At 44.7% G+C, this 16,935-nt stretch overlaps 1 protein-coding gene across 1 annotated transcript in view; it reads left to right on the top strand.

The window, feature by feature from the left end:
• The first annotated feature begins 2,016 nt into the window (after positions 1-2,016).
• LOC108939515 (protein bicaudal C homolog 1-like) overlaps positions 2,017-16,935 on the top strand; it is a 66,313-nt gene continuing 51,394 nt past the window's right edge. The window contains exon 1 of the mRNA XM_029248766.1: positions 2,017-2,449. Within this exon, the coding sequence (XP_029104599.1) occupies positions 2,257-2,449 (193 nt within the window). The 5' untranslated portion in view covers positions 2,017-2,256. The remainder of the gene's footprint in view (positions 2,450-16,935) is intronic.

The following is a 16,935-nucleotide window of genomic DNA, read 5'->3' as shown; positions in this document are numbered from 1 at the left end:
GTACAAGGCTGCAATGCTAACCGCTGTGCCTCCAACTGCCCAACCTGGTTACCTTGCTTACCTCTGCTCTTTCTTTCCATATAGTTTACTGTATTGGAGCACAGTCTTCAATATTTATTTTACAGATTTCAATGACATATTTCCAAAGACCAAATAGTGAGTTTGCAGCTCAGTTACCACCAGATATGAGTTCAAGACTCTTTTAACAGTGTAGCATTACAATGACCGTAGTTCCAGATGAAGACAATGAACGTCTGATCATCCAATTAATTTTTTTCCATTCTGTTTTCGCTTCCATGCTGTTCACCACATCTTGTGTTTGCTTTGTTTCTTCACGTCACTGTATCTCTACAAAATAAATGTATTCACAGAGATGGTAGAATGGGGGGGTGCGGTGGCGCAGTGGGTTGGACCACGGTCCTGCTGTCCGGTGGGTCTGGGGTTCGAGTCCCGCTTAGGGTGCCTTGCGACGGACTGGCGTCCCGTCCTGGGTGTGTCCCCTTCCCCCTCCGGCCTTACGCCCTGTGTTGCCGGGTAGGCTCCGGTTCCCCGTGACCCCGTATGGGACAAGCGGTTCTGAAAATGTGTGTGTGTGTGTGTGTGTGTGTGTGTGTGTGGTAGAATACTCTGTGAAAAAGGGCTCAAAATAAGATTAACTGTAATTTCTTTTTAATGGTTGTATTGTCCCACTGTTATTACACCTTTGTATTTTCTCATCTTTGCATTGTTTTGCTCCGCTGTTACACTTTTCTATTACTTCCTTTAGTTCCAACCAAGTTCATAACAACACACTGAAGATTCAATGTATTTTGTATAAAGTCATATATTGTAGCTTCAGTTGCAACAAAATATTTGTGAACCCTTTGGAGTTTTCCTGGATTTCTGAATTACTCACAAATTTCTGTGGGGGGGGTCGGTGGCTTAGGGGATGCTGCCCCTGAACCCAAAGGTTGTAGGTTTGAATCTCATCTCTGACTGTAATACCCCTGAGTAAGATATTTACATTTACATATTGTTATATATTATTACATTACACACATGTTACATATTATTATTACATTCACCTTGTATTTACCCTAAATTGCTTCAGTAAAGGTTACCCACCTGTATAAATGGGTAAATAACACTAAGTAACTTAACACTATAAGTTGCTTTGGAGAAAAGTGTCAGGTACATGTAGTAAAACATGATCTGGTTTTCAACTGTAACACACCAATTATTATACTTCCTATCAGTATTGAATCAAATCAGTTAAACATTTGTCCTCCAGGTGGAAGTGTGTGAACCTCTAGGTTTCAAATGTGAATTTGAGGCAGATGTTCTGCTCACTTTTGAAGCTGCTAGCAACTTGACACAATGAGTTAATGTGGAGCCTTGACTGTATTTCTCCAAAGCAACTTACTCTGGTAAGGTAACAGTTATTTACCCATTTATACAGCCAGATGATTTTTACTAGAAGAATTCTGGGTAAGTATGTTGCTCAAGGGAGCCATGGCTGGAAATGAGTCTTGAACCTGTGACTTTTTCGTGGAAAAGCAACATCTGTAACCACAATGCTACTAGCGATCCCTGATAGAGGGTGAATACCTTGATCATCTAACAGTAGGCTACCAGGTGCCCCCGATTCAGGTTAAGTACCTTTTGATCAAGGACACTGCAGCAGGAGTGAGAAGCAGGGTTTGACCCAACAACCTTTGGGTCACAAGTCCACACAGTGAACTAGTGCACCACCTGCTGTATGAAGAGCCCAATGGCAAAGGGCTGCAGAGTAAAACTGAAAGACACGTGTGGCGCGGATTTACACGCATGAAAAGAGCATTGCGACCGTGACACCAAAACCAGTACTGTGTGTGTTTGAGCCCCGGGCCGGAACCCCAAGTGTACTGCTCAGGATCCGTACAGGGCTGGGCTGGTGGGCTCGAGTCGGATCTCGGGGGGAGGGGCTGGAGTCGAGGTCGGGCACATGATGAGGGAAAGGGTGTGGGGTCCTTGCGCCAACTCCGAACTGCACACGGAGTGGAGGAGGGTTCGAGGGCGGGGAGAAGCGCGCGCCGCCGCGGCACACGAACTGAATGAAACAGTGAGAGGAGACGGAGCTGCGGTGCGCGCGCTCGGGCGCACATGACAAGAAGAAGAAGAAAAAGATGATGATGACTACGATGATGATGATGATGAGATGAGCGCCTTCGCTTTGTGAGCGCAGCACCGCGAGGCACCCGGGGGCTCGTCCCAGCCGCGCTCTGCAGTGCACACGCCATGGCCGCGCAGCGCGACGCGCTCGGCGGGTACGCGCCCCACTCGGACCCGGGTTCGAACAGCGAGCGCAGCGCCGATTCACCGCTGCCCGCGTCCGAGGAGGACTGCGGCGGAACGGCGGCCGTGTCCGACCCGGAGTGGACGGAGGAGCGGTTCCGGGTGGACAGAAAGAAACTGGAGCTCATGCTTCTAGGTAACTAGCGCCAGGGCCAGGGGTGGGAGAAGTTTTGGGGCAAAAAGAAGTTACTTGGTTGGACGGTTGGTGGGGAAGTAGTAGTTTGGGAAGTTTGTTTGGCGCGCCGTCGACACATACGATACGCGAGCTTTTCAACTTATTTAACTTTACTCTCTCTGCGAATGAATGTTCGGGGGGGGGACAAGAAAAGAAAGGAAAAGAAAAGAAAAAGTGGCTTTTCTACACGTGTTTCTTACTTCTCCTGCTGTGGCCCACAGTGAAAATACTTCATATTGAACCACCAAGTTCTTCTCTCCAGTAATTATTTTACAAACTCTTTATTCCCCAAGTTTATTATAGTAACAAAGCGGTTTCCCTTCTTCCAGTAGATCCCTCATCTCAGCAACACTTTTTCCTCGCACTTGAGATCAGAATGTGACCTTAACTCGCAGCGCTTTTAATAATTTTACCTTCTTTCACATTCAAGTTGGATTCCGAGTTAGAATAATGAGAATAGAGTTAGAATTTCAGTAACATTTTACTGGTGTCTACAGAACTTCTCATGTAACAACCGTGGAATAAGTATTGAATCTAGTGGAGAAATGTTTCTTTTGATTTCCGTAGAAAATTATCCAAAAAAAAGGCATTGTTTGCTATGTGAATAGACTTTTCCTTCCTTTAATTTTGGTGGTGGTGTTCAGGTCAATTGGGAATGTTTTCTGTATTGAAGCTGGGGTCAAAGGTCAGGAAACTTATTTTTATGTATTATATATCACATATATTAAGTACTTTTTACTTAAAACAGTGGTTTCTTGGCCTGTCCTCTACTGTTTTCTAGTCATGTCTTGATGCAAGTCTTTAAAAACAAGTATTAACCTAGTATTTTGTTTGGCTCCAAGTAAAGTGTGTGTGTGTGAGGATAATGCTGTATGGTTTAAAGACTAACCTGCTAGTGAGAGGGTTTGAATTCCTGGTGAGATATTGTTGGGTTATGTTGCCGTGTGTAACCTCAAATTCTGCAGTATACATATGGACCCTCTTGCGTGAACTGTTAATGAGTAAAATGTACCCAGCGAAGGTCGCTTTGGACAAAACTGTACGTTCTGCTGCTCCTCAAGTGTTGTCCTGGACATCGTGATTGTGTCCAGACCTGCTCGATGACTGGACGCTCACCAAAAGTGTCCTGCATATGGAGATGTTTGCCGTGATTCAACAACAACAACGCTTATAAGCTGGGAATCCTGTTTTACTCATGTTTGGATGAGTCATTTCATAAAAACTCATATTTTGCTCATGGTTGGCATCAAAACAGCTCTGAGCTTCCCTTCCTTAATAATGTTCTTGTCCGCTTATTGGGATCAGTTATGCTCCTTTTCTCACGTCGTGGAAGCCATTCGTTTTAAAATGTAAAGATTGCCACTAGGAAAGTCCCGCCCCCCAGTACCACTACTTTTATGGTAGAGATCAGTATTTTGATGTCTGTTCTCATTTACTCCAAGTTGGAAGGGAGAATGTCCAGGTTACCACCTTGAACAAACCTTCTTAACCCTTGTAGGGCTCCACCAGTAGGGGGAACTATTGAGCGCCTCATGTACTTTGCCTGCCTTTCTAAGCAGTGGTGGTACATTGGAGACAGCAAATTCTTTTTTTTTTTGGTGGAATTACATGCTAAAGTATGTTAAAGGTGTTTTAATTCATAACCTTTATCAGTAAAGGTGTGTATTAATTATGCTATATTAATGTAATCAACAGAAATGAATACATTGTATAGGATCATAAATATCGGTGGACCGGAGTCTGTGTTTAATGAAAGCGATCCTTTGGTGACATTTTGGAGATACGTGGTGTCCATGTGGCCCGCATCACAGAGCGGACTTAAAGCCAACGTCTCTTTCAGAAACCTCCTGCCAACGGCAAAAACATTGCGTTTGTTTTCGAGGAGTCGGCGATACAAGGGCCATATTATGTGGATATTTATTGCAGACCTGTGGTTTGTTTTTTTCGCAGCGCTGCAGGGAGGCTATGAAAAGTAACCCAGCTTTAAGAAACTGTCGTAATTCCTTGGCAGCCGCCGTATCCGCATGCCTCCCAGTGTCTCCACGCAGTAGGCGGATCTGCGAGGGGCTGCAGAGCCGTTTGCGCTTCTATTTCTCGTTCCTGTTCGCTCTAAATGAGCCACTTTGGAGACGGGCTATCTGTCAGGGTGCTGATGTTCTGCTTGCTGCTGCTAAGTACACCTTGTTCCGGCTTAGTCTTATTTCTGGTTGTGATTTATTTGCGCCGCTGCACTAAACTGCATGTCGGAGAGCGTTGAAGAAGGTAGGCGTTAGATCATCTGCAGGCCAAGAAAGTCACACAAGCAGAAGATTTCCTCACTCGGTTTCCCTTTTAATCATTTCCTTCTTGCTTTGCGGGTTAATTTGCGGCGGGCCTTGCTGTGCGCATCCCGAAGGGACGGAGAGACCTTAGGTTGGGTCTTCGCCCGGTTGGTCGTACCTCGATGCGTCAAATTGGGGATTAGAGAGCGCTCTTGACCTGTGGCTGTGTGAACGGGACCGCTGGAGCCCTCGAGGAGCAGCGTGTGCTCGCTCCGACCGTGGGTGTTCAACCAGTGCCTTCCTCTGACTCAACACGGTTCAGCTGTGTGGTATTTGCTTGAAGTGGTTTTTCTCTGCTGGAGGCGGGTTAATCTTCAACGTCTCCGAAGTTCCCCCTGCTCCTTGCTTGCACGGTCAGCTGTGTGTCCCAAAATCCACCGGTTGACAAATGGACGTTTATACCAGCCCTTGTTAATCAACCAATCTGAGTTTGCTTTGCTGGAGGGTAAAATGTGGAAATTACACTGGAGATCCGTAGAACGTGTCCCTTATAGGGTGAACCAAACTTTCAGTCTCGGAAGCACGAGGTGCAATCCAGAGCATCGCTACCGTTACCCTTACGGAACTCGATGTTTGGAAAACAATCCTGATGATGCATCAATGTTCTGCTTAGTAAATATCATCAATGGCTTTTCATGGCGTCCTTTTCTTTTCATAGTTTGTATGGCAGGGAAAAAAAATACGACGGAGCTCCGTTCGGCTTTCTTCTTTTGTGCGATTAGATGTAGTGTAAACTGACCAGGGTAATGATTTATTTCTTGTGTTGAGAAGTAAGGGGAAGCTCCGACTCCGGAGGTCAAAGGCGGCCGCCTCAGGGATATGCAGAGAAGAAAAACGCAGGACCTTCGGCTCCTCCTCTTCGCTAGATTTTGTGATAAATTCCTGGTTAATCGGCAGACTGGGGTCTTGCGTTTATATTTTTTTAAAGATGCTTCCTGTTTGCTTTGATTCTGCTTTCGCTTTAGGTGGAAAGACGTTAATAATTGACAATCGGGAACTGCACTGATTTTGTGTCATCTGTAAAAAGGACAAATTATTTTTTAGTTCAACACGCAAGTCGTCGTTTATGGGAACGCGTGTGCGGTATCTGTATATTGAGGGTCTTTGGTGTAGCGCAACACAGCTCAAATGCATGGCTATACAGGTGGTCCTCGGCTTACGATGGGGTTACGTTCCGCAAAAGCCATCGCAAGTCGAAAAATATCGTAAGTCGAATATGCATTTAATACACCTGACCTACCGAACATAATTGCTTCTGATCCTTTAAGATGGTCGAGATGGTCGATTGCAAAAGTCCAAGTTCATGTGTGATGGCCATTACGGGCTTGTTAACTGCCCAGCTTGAAGGCATCTTGAGTTCCTCCTCAAGAGTAATCGCCTTCATCTTCTTCTCATCTGTAGCAGGAGACACAGATGGACATTTCTGTGACATTATGGATCCACAAAACACAATGTAGATACAGGGGGGTATCTGTATAGCAACCCGTGACACGCTGGCAGATGTGCATTGCTGCCGCTGCCCAGCATCACGAGAGAGTATTGCACCGCATACCGCTTGTCTGGGAAAAATCTAAATTCAAAATTTGAGGTATGGATTCTACTGAATGTCTATTGCCAGCTCACCATCGTAAAGTCGAACCATCGTAACTTGAGGAGCATCTGTATTTCCAATGGTGGCACCTTGGCATGGCGACCTGTTCCGGAAGGGCTCATTTAACATGCGCTGAAGGCATCAGCGATGGGCCGTGCTTCTTTCAGTTGCATAAAATAGATAAATGTTTGCCATGTTTTCAAAGACCCTTCCGGGCAACTTGCGCTCCTTCCTAATGAGTTTATTGAGCCTCCGTTAAATCATTAGTCATGGGCTTTTCATTCTGTGATTGAACAAATGATGGCAATATTTTCCAAGAGTTTTCAAGACTGAAGTGCCAAACAAGTGAGCATTTTAATTCTCTTTTCTTTCTGTATTTGAAGGCTCACGTATAGTATAAGACTTCATACAGTATAATGCAAGCGGGCGGCAGAATGGCACAGCGCCTCGTGGTGCGAGAAGACGTCGGTTCGTTCAGCCTGTGTGGAGTTTGCATGTTCTCCCCGTCCATGTGGGTTTTTCTGGGTGCTCTGGTTTCCTCCCACACTCCAAAGACATGCTGTTCAGCTTCACCAGTAGTGTGTGGGTGACAGAGAGTGTGTTCCACTGATGTATGGAGGAGTGACCCAGTGTAAGTAGTGTATCTAGCAGTGTAAGTCACCGCGGTGAATAAGGTGTATGAGCTGATAACACTACATAGAGTTCATTGGAAGTTGCTTTGGAGGAAAGTTTCTGATAAATAAATGTAATAAACGTGAATGTAATGCTTGAGTGTTGAACTTACTGTGCCCCCTGTAGAATGATTAAATACAGGAGGTGTTTAGCAGTTTTAGCCCTCAGAAGATCCACAGCATGTTTGTCATATTTTGCAGTGGACCTGACCAAAGTGCACATAATGTATAACTGATGTAAGAAAACATTGTGGACAATGGGTCCAGTGTTACTGGAGTATCACTTATACAGTTGTGTGCAGAAGTTTTGGCACCCTTGGTCAAATGTCATGTTTTCTAAGTGAAAAGGAGTTAAAACGCCCTTCGTGTTGATCAGACTTAAACATGGCATATTTCTGCATATTTTAATGCACAGTTACTCATTTGCTGAGTTTAACAGATTGGGGGGGGGGGGGGGGGTGATGTGACATGTTCAAAAGTTTTAAGCACCTTCCAGCTGATCTGTGTGTGTGTTTTCCTTGTGCTTTTAAGGGCTCAGAACTTAACTGATGAATTAGGCCTGAATTTCAGATAGACAATTTCAGAGCTCAGTAAATTCTCTGATCCTCCAAACCTGTCAAGGTGGTGTGCTTCAACTTTACAGCCGAGGGTTCCTCTAAGCAGCTCACTGAGGTTCTGAACATTTTAAGGATCTGCTATTTTACTGTAGCAAAGAGGGAGTCTATAAAAACATTTAAACATGACAGCTGGTAGCATAGTGGTTAGAGCTACTGTCTTTGGACCCAGAGGTCGCCAGTTCGATTCCCACCTCTGGCTGTAGTACCCTTGAGCAAGGTACTTACCCTAAATTGCTCCAGTGAATTACCCAGCTGTATAAATGGGTAAATAATTGTCATCTTGACACCAAGTCACTTCGGAGAAAAGCATCAGATAAATGAATAAAGGTAAATGTTCCCTGTTTGCGAAACAGTCAAATGTCATTAACAAATGAAAGTTAAGGTGAAGTGCTCAAGACAAGATCTGGAATACAAATAAAAAATCACAGAACTGCTCTTATACTGGTCATCTGTGCGAAGCAAAAGTCCTGCATCGCTTCAAAAGGGTGTCCAGGAAGGGTTAGCTTTTGCAGGAGCTGTGGTGCACCGTTGCTTGAACAAACATGGTCTGCATCAGAAGGAAACCTTGAGAGCTCATCACAAAAGCCAATGTCTGAAGTGTTCAACCCTCAGACAAGCTGGAGGCACTTTGGTGTGATGGAACAAAAATTGAACTCCTTGCCTATAACCACCACAGGTTGGTTGGGAACAAAGAAGCATTTGAGGAACACCAAGCCAGCTTAAGTATGTGTGGTAGGGGGGTGAATCTCTTATGCCTTGGGGTTGAGTTGCAGCCAGTGGGACCAGACATATTGTGTGGGTAGAAGGTACAATGGATTAGACCAAGTATCAACAAATCCTGGAGGGTGGTGTCACGCAGTCTGTGAAGAAGCTGAAAAGAGGCTGGATATTACAACTTGACAACGATTCAAACATACCTCAAGTTCAACCATTAACTACTTTAAGAGATTGTTTTTTGGAACGGCCTTCGCGCTCCCCGGACTTGAACGTTATTGAAAATCGGCGCGTGGATCTCGAACATGCCGTGCATACGAGACGTCGTAGGAATGTGTCTCAAGTAGAAGTGTGTTGCGAGGGAACGCGTTCCTAAAGCAAGAATCGAAGAACTTAGTTGGCTACTAGAAATGTCCGAAGGCCGTGCTTTCGGCCAAAGGGGGTCTTGCCGAGTACCGACAGTTTGGGTGCCCAAGCTTTCGCGCATGCATCATTTTCTATTAAATTAACCCAAGTACAGTTGTGCATTAAAATGTGCAGAAATGTCATGTTCATCCCATCAGGGGTTGCGTTTAAAAAAAGAAAATCCAACAAAACCTGTAGTTTGACCGAGCGCCCAGACTTTTCCCCACATCGTTGTATCTCTATTAAAACTGCGTCTGAGTGAAGTCCTGCTGGATTCACTTGTTCAGTGTTGAGTATTTAATGTTCTCTTTTTCCAAGACTTCTTTCTAAAGCTTTCTCATCTTGAACTTTCTTTTTTCCCCCCGACGCACCGGTTGGCGTTTGCTTGCGTTCCAAGACACGCTCGGAGATGCAGCGCACATGGGGACGTAGCCTTGAGCGTTTCCTCCGCCGCGCTCCCGTGTTTTCACTCTGCTTCAGCGAATTAAACATGCTGCTTTGTGCTCACACTCCAGTAACACTTAAGACCAAAAAAAAAAAGAAAACACCCCGAGTTCTATAGTTGGCATTCTGTGCAGTAGTTTTACAGCTGGAAATGTGCAAGTAAATTATTAATTTCTTTGCACCCACTTCAAAGTGGTAATAATTAGCCAATGAAGTTAGTTTCTATTCATGGTCTTAGTGCTGCAGAAGTATAAGTCCATGACATTAAACAATTTGTTTTTTATTTATTTACCCCCCCACCCGAATGTGGTTGCAACATTTTGGAGCAATTTTAGTTCTCTAGAGGAAGCTGGCTGGAATTCTACCCTCCCCCAGCCCCTCTACCCTCCCTGTAAAGCATCTTTGGAAATCTGGTGGAAGCCCAAAGTATTTGGGGAGGGGGCAGGATTTGGGGGAGCAGAAGCCAAACAGTGTGTCCCAGAACAGTGAAACCACTCGATTTAATGATGATAGCACCACATGGCTGGGGAAGTAACCACCCACTCAGTTTCGCTGTGGGTTCACATCTGGCCTCCTCTTACTCCGTTGTCGTGGGCACGGTTCATACAGTCTCTGCATAGTATGTGAACGCACACCCAAGGCAAATTTTCTGCCCCCACCCTCCAAAGTCCCGCATTTGTTTTAAATACAGATGCCCCTCTACTCGCGTACATCCGGATTTATGTAAAAAAAAATTCCCGGCATACACATTTACCGATAGTGCTTATGCGAAACATCTGAAATACATTAAGCGCAAGTCGGCGTAGCCAGACAAGGCCAGGAAGCTGCATCTTCCCAGTTGTCACATGTTTTGAGTCGTGAACACATCTCCTCCCGTTAGTCCAGTGCTTTTTCGCATATTTTTGCCCTTTTCTCTAGTCACAATGCCTGGTGGTAAACGTGCGCTTGAAGGAAAGCGAGAACCGTCTCGCAAGCGTACAACAATCTAGTTGGAGATGAAATTAGACATAAGGAATTATGAAGGTTGCCAAAGATTGTCTATAGCGCGGGAACCAGGTTTAGCCGTATAAACTAAACACGATAGCAAAGGATGCTGCACGTATAAAGGAGTACGTGAAAGGAACAGCTAGCATGAAAACTGCAATAACGAAGAAATGTCAAGGTGCAATAACAGATGGCAAAATTAATGTTATGTTGAATGGTGGGGGAGGAGGAGGAGGAATCCGACATACATGAATTTTGACTTGCATAAGGGGTTGAAGAACGGTCTATTTGTGTAAATCATGGGCTGTCTGTATTTGCATACTGTCAAACTTGCTTGGCTAATAAAAATAATTTGCCATTTTCATGAGTACAAATACATATCTAATGATTTAGAGAATATGCAGGGTGGAAATCTGGTTGAACCGGGATTGTTCCGGGAGGTTTCTTTTTTACAGCAGCGCGTTTGCGTGTTAGTCCTTCATTTACGAGAGTCGGCGGTCGAAGTGATATAAGTAGTGCGTTTCAACGTTAAAAATGATGCAGCTTGTTGATTTACACAAAGCAAGAGTTACTGGAAGTGCTGTGATGACCATTATTTTCCTGTTCTTGGAATGTCTCAGGAATGCTATAACAACCAAGCAGTGTTGGTGGGCTGCTGCCAAACCCTCTAAATATTCCCTGTCCGGGGTCACGTGATCATTTATTACTTATCGTCGTTGTCTTCCTCCTCTTTCCTTTCATTCATGCTCTCTGCATTATTACTATTATTTTTATGCATACTGCAGTAAACCGGGTTGAGAACCTTTCTCGGTGCCGTAGCAGTGTTCCGATGGGGTTGAAACAAGCGACCTTTGGGTTCAAGTGTGAGACCCTCTATTGACCATGGCTGAGTGTAAATTTTGCTCTGAGAATCAGGGACCGTCCTTCTCCAAGGTAGTAAGTGCCTATGGTCTTCACCAAGCTTGCACTCGCTGGCTGGCCGGCTTGAGAGTACGAGTAAACTTTACCGCGCTCCTCTTCCTCAAGTAAAGAGGACTCCTGTTTTCCCGAGAACCCAAATATTGCGTCATTGCAAAATTAGTCATTTCTCAGCAAAATAACTGTGGAAACTTTTTTTTACCCTTTGTTTGGAAGAGGTGCGAATGTGTGCCACTGTGGCCTGCCTCTCCGTTGGATCCTGGGTTATGGTTAGGTGTTGTAATGATCCCTTCCCAGTCGAGAGTGAATCTGAACCGTAATAAATCTGTTATTAAATCAATCAGTTGTGCAGCAGGGTAAAGCCAGAATACCTGCTTGCATACTTTGCTGCACTTCCAAAATACCAGGATATTGCAAACTTCTGCATTCTTAACTTCCTATGTTATATAAATAATCTACATTATATGTCTGAGGGAAAATTACGGTGATGGAAGAGATCACAGGGAGTGTAATTGCAGGATAGCTTATTTGAAAACAGTGTAAAAAAACCAAGTTCAGTCCTTCATTTAAACCGTGATGATGATGATGACGGATGCGACCCTGACTCGCGGTGACCTCTCCTGTGATTTGCAAGGCAGACGAGGAACAGAAGCGATTTCAATCAGTGCAGTGGAGTCGGAAGCAATTATTGGGTTACTGGAGTCGGTAAAAATGTACCGACTCCAACTAAATGTACCGTATATGCCGGCGTATAAGTCGATCCCCAAAAATTAGAGGTGTAAATATAGGTTTAGGCCAATATTCGCAGGATAAGTCGACCCCCAAAATAACGTGCAATTTTTGGGCAGTGCTGTGGAGTTGCAAGCAATTACTGGGTTATTGGAGTCAAAGGTTTTGTGCACCGACTCCACGGCCCTGATTTCAACCATACTGTAAGATTTCTAACGAATTATAACTGACACCTTAGTCTCAACGTCAGGTGTTGAGTGTTGTCACACTTGCATGCGGAAACAGCACAACAGGAAGGGAAATTTTTAATATATTCATGTGTAAGCAGGTTCTCAGTTGAAACCACTCCCCTAGCACAATAACAGATGGTTATATGTTCTCTTCCTAAGTGTCTTCTAGATTATTCTGTTGATATACTGAAATTTTTTTTACACAACTAATTGCAGATTTTTCAGTTTTTTTTTTTTTCTTCCCCTTTTTTCCCCCCGCATAGCTGCATGTCTACAGTAGTCCAGGACTACCTGTTTCACAAAGCCCCTATAATGGAAAACAACCTGGTGTCAATTTGGAGTAACTCAGTGTTTGGGCCATAAAGAAGTGTCTTTGTTCAGCTTCCGCTTTGGTACATCTTTAAACCGGGGATTACTCATAGTCACGGAGCATGTTTTTCCAGATGAAACGGGAGTGTTCGGCTTAATTCTTTCCAGTGTGTACGGGAACTGGCAAGATGCAAATTGATTAATAGTTCAGTTGTGCAGGGGCCAGTTTACTAAACGGATGCAGACGGTTCTGTCCAAGCTTGAACGGTATTCAAAACTAACCTTTAAACACCACTAGGGCTGTTAAGGCACTGGTAGGGCTTTTTATGTCATCGCTCATTTGTATGGTTACATTAAATGTTCCTGTAAGAAATCAGATGAGAATCAGTTAGGTGTGTGTGTGTGTGTGTGTGTGTGTTTTGGTAGTTTCATGTACGTGATACACGCAAATTGGGAATTGGTAGCCGGAAGCCATACATTTTTGGGTCACGCCAATAAAAAGCAATTCCTACAGGAGCTTTACAGTAAATGAAGGTGAGAAGATAGTGTAGAAAATTTGCCAGTCAGTCGTAAGCTATGGGTGAACGTGGCAAACGTGCTGCTTTTTACATTAATTTATTTAGCAGGCACCTTCCTCCAACTTCCAGTGAACTCTATGTAGTGTTACCAGCCCACACACCTTATTCACCGCGGTGACTTACACTGCTAGATACACTACTTACACTGGGTCACTCATCCACACACATCAGTGGAACACACACACTCTGCCTCTCACTCACACACTATGGGGGAACCTGAACAGCAAGTCTTTGGAGTGTGGGAGGAAACCAGAGCACCCGGAGGAAACCTACGCAGACACAAGAAGAACATGCAAACTCCACACAGAGTGAGCAGGATCGAACCCGCGTCCTCTCGCACCACCCAGGCGCAGTGAGGCAGCAGCGCTACTGTGTCAGCATGCTGCCCTATTAGAGGAGAGAAGTAAGTTCTGACCTCTAAATAGAAGCTGACCTAGGTACTTGCGTACACTGCAGAATATTCAAAAACATCGTATTGTTGTTCCCCCTCGTCGTCATAGCGATAGAAAATCGGTTCGAATTTTTGTAAAGGGTGACTTGGTTATCATTGATTTTGCTGAGTTTTCTCAAAGGCAGCCTGCAAAATTAATCTGCTTGCAGTGATTCAATGGCTCATTTATAAAGCTGGGTCATTTTTACTGTCAGATTCAGGGTAAGTGTCTTGCTCAAGGGTACTGCAACATGATGTGGGATGTGAACCTGGGTTTCGGGTCTTCAGCGCGCCTCATCGACTCCTGAAACCTGGGAGGGGGAAATTAATAGTAGCAGTCTGCATCCATCTATCCCAGCCCAGCCCAGCCCAGCCCCCTCATTGACCCAGGGCTGCCCTTAGCTGTCCATCGGTACAACTTATAAGATACTGCAGTGCATTTTAAACCAGGCCACAGTGTCAGTTTGGAGTGCATGAACTGCATGTGCTACGTGTTTTTGGGGAGTCTTTGTCTTTTGTCTGCTGAATAAAAGTGCTGGGCAGGAAGTGAGCGCTGAGAGGAATGTGCTTTGGGCCGCCTCGCCGCTGGACCCGGGCCTAGAGAAACAGAGCCCGGCTGCTCCGACTTTAACCGTGGCCCTTTATTCGCAGTTGCGGTCAAATCCATATTGTTTCCATAGGAGGCTGAACGTTTTCGCTGGGCTCCGAATGAAGTTCTCCCAGTACAGGGATCGGTGTTATCGCACCCGCGGCCCGTCCGTCGCGCCGAGGATCAGAAGGGCGCTGGCACGGGTCGCTCCCTCCTGCGCGTGGTCGTGGAGGATTGGGCAGCGTATGTCCGGGAAGCGCTGGACGCCGTCGATTCGGTCCGGGAAGAGGACTTGGCACGCGGGCTTCCCAGTGTTCTCATTGGCTAATTCGCAACAGCTGCCCGAGCGTTTCGGGTTTGAAAAATGCTGGCTGGGAGCAGCGACTTTGTTATGACAAGCGAGGGAATAAGCCATTGCAGAAGAGCCAGCTCTTGTCCTCAAGAGATACGGGTTCGAAAAAGAGCAGATGTATCGGGAGGAACGCGTACGGAGCTGCGCTTCGTAGCGCTGCGTATCCTCTGTATTCTTAGGCGTACAGTTGGGAGTGGGAAATTTCGGCGGAATTCGGTTTCGGCGCTGCTGCTGCCTCTCGTCATTCGCCGAGCTTCTTGGCACGGGCAGTCCCCGGATTACGAACGAGTTCCGTTCCTAAGTCTGTCGGATTTCGTCGTAAGTCGGAACAGCTAGGTACGGTTTGTGTGTAACGTCAGTTAGTCAAAGGTTTGTCTGAGCGTATAGCGTACAGTATAGGGTACCTTTCTATGCATAAAAAAACATTAGAAACACTTCCCGATACACTAAAACATCTTTAATATAACAATACAGTAATATACACACACACACACACACACACACACACACACACACATTTTCAGAACCGCTTGTCCCATACGGGGTCACGGGGAACCGGAGCCTGACGGTAATATAATACAATGTAATATAACATTTACTAATGGAGAGAGACACATCAGGATAAAGCCCTTTACATGCTCCATTATTTTCACTTTGCCCTTTAAAATTGTCCCGATCGTCGACCGACTGTAGCCGAACGCTTTTCCGATTTTTGTTGGCGTCTCACCTTTTTCCGATCGCTTTATTTCCGCTTCGGTTTCAATCGTGATCGTTTTCCCTTTCTTTGAATCACCATCACTTGCATCACATTTACACTTCGGCGCTATGGTTATGAGGGTAAAAACAAAAAAAAATTACTGCCAAGTGCAGTAACGCACGAGACGCTTAACAGAAAGAATGAAGTCTTTGTCCTTCCTCGGGCTTACGCACCCATGAGCTGATGAACTGCGGTAGATGTGCGGTGTTTTGATGCGCCTCGCAAAGTAGTGCCCGTTTGTTATTACGAATCGTTGTATGTAAGTCGAATTTTTAATATAGTAGACTTCATGGGCGGTGGTTCATAATTACGGGTTGTTCGTAAGTCAGACGTTCGTAACCCAGGGGCTGCCTGTACTCGGAGTATTCAGTTGAAGCACGGCCACAAAAAACAAACGAAAAAAAAAACTTCCAATATTGTTGCAGGTCTGTTTTGAAAGACAGTGCTTCAGTTTTCCTAATTAGGCCTTTTACGTGAGGAATCTCCATTGAAAATATTTGTCAAGCAATAAGAATGCTTTGCTCCTTTTTTTTTTTTTTTTTTCCTTCTTCCCAGGATGTGGTGCACATTTCCAGACCGCACTGTTAAATTTTGAGTTTTGTGATATGTTGATTATTTAAAAAAAAAAAAAAAAAAAATGTGCTGTAAGCCAAAAATGACTTCAGAGTGTGAATTTCCTTAAGGAAATATATAGATCTAATGACTGAGGGCTGGTCCAAAGTGCTCGCCCGTTCGCTCGGATGTAGAAGCCAGTACCCACCCCTGGCTCAAGTGCGCTGTAACAAAAACACAGGCTAGGAAACGCCTACGTAAGAATATATAGAAAAATACATATGTTACCCAGCAGCCCCGTCCCGACACGGTGTGTAACATGCTGTTACAATTAGGAAATTACAGAGAACTTGCTTACGAATGAGATTCTTGCCCATGATTAAGCTCTCTGGAGCATAATATAGTTTCCCCTCAGAAACCTGGTGAAAACCTGCCTTTTATTACTTAAGAAAATAAAACCTGGAATTCAGTTCAACCGGACCCACCTGACTTGGGAGTTTTGACCCATTTCTGTGCAACCAAGAGCAGTAAATACGGTGAAATTTACGGCCGTGTTCTGCGTTTGATTTATTTCAGGTTCGGTCCATTCATGGCGCACTGACATTTTTGTTTGCTTTGTGGTAACTTTTTTTTTTGTTCTGTTGTTCATTTGAAATGTTCTGTCTAAATTATACTTAGGCAGACCTCCGTGTTTAATTTGTAGTCTCCTTTCTTTTTTTAAATGATAGCTGGCGGCAGTTGGTTGGCGATAGGAAGCGGCTCCCCTACGTGTAGCTGTCCTCCTGTCGCCGAAACTATTCCGTTTGGTATGAGAAAATAAACAGTTTAGACTGGAAATTACTGCGAGATCTTCCCAAAAAAAAAAAAAAAAAAAGTTGTCATGTCTGTTTAGATTCAGCCGTTATCTGCATCTGTATCTGTGCTCATGTTGTATTCTCCTTAGCTTGGGTTTTTGTTTCAAGCAAAATTCGCCCGTTCTCGTGCTACGTTACGCTGTTTTTCCGTTGCTTACCGAGGTCATGGACCGTAAAACACTTTGTCTGAAACGCATTCAAAACGGGTTCTTGCAGTGAACTTTCTGTAGAAGAATTATGCCAACTTGGTATGATTTTTGGAATTATGGGAATCAAAAGGCGCTGAAACAGAATTACGAATGTTCCCTTATGGCGACGACAGTTTCCATCGCTTCTCTAATTGGACTTGTCTTTTTTTTTTTTTTTTTTTTTTTTTTTGGACTAAGTCAAACAATTTGTACT

This window comes from Scleropages formosus, chromosome 24 (assembly GCF_900964775.1).
Source record: "Scleropages formosus chromosome 24, fSclFor1.1, whole genome shotgun sequence".
NCBI classification, from domain to species: Eukaryota; Metazoa; Chordata; class Actinopteri; order Osteoglossiformes; family Osteoglossidae; genus Scleropages; species Scleropages formosus.
Note: the sequence above shows the minus strand (reverse complement) of the source record. Positions and strands in the feature narration are given on the sequence as shown.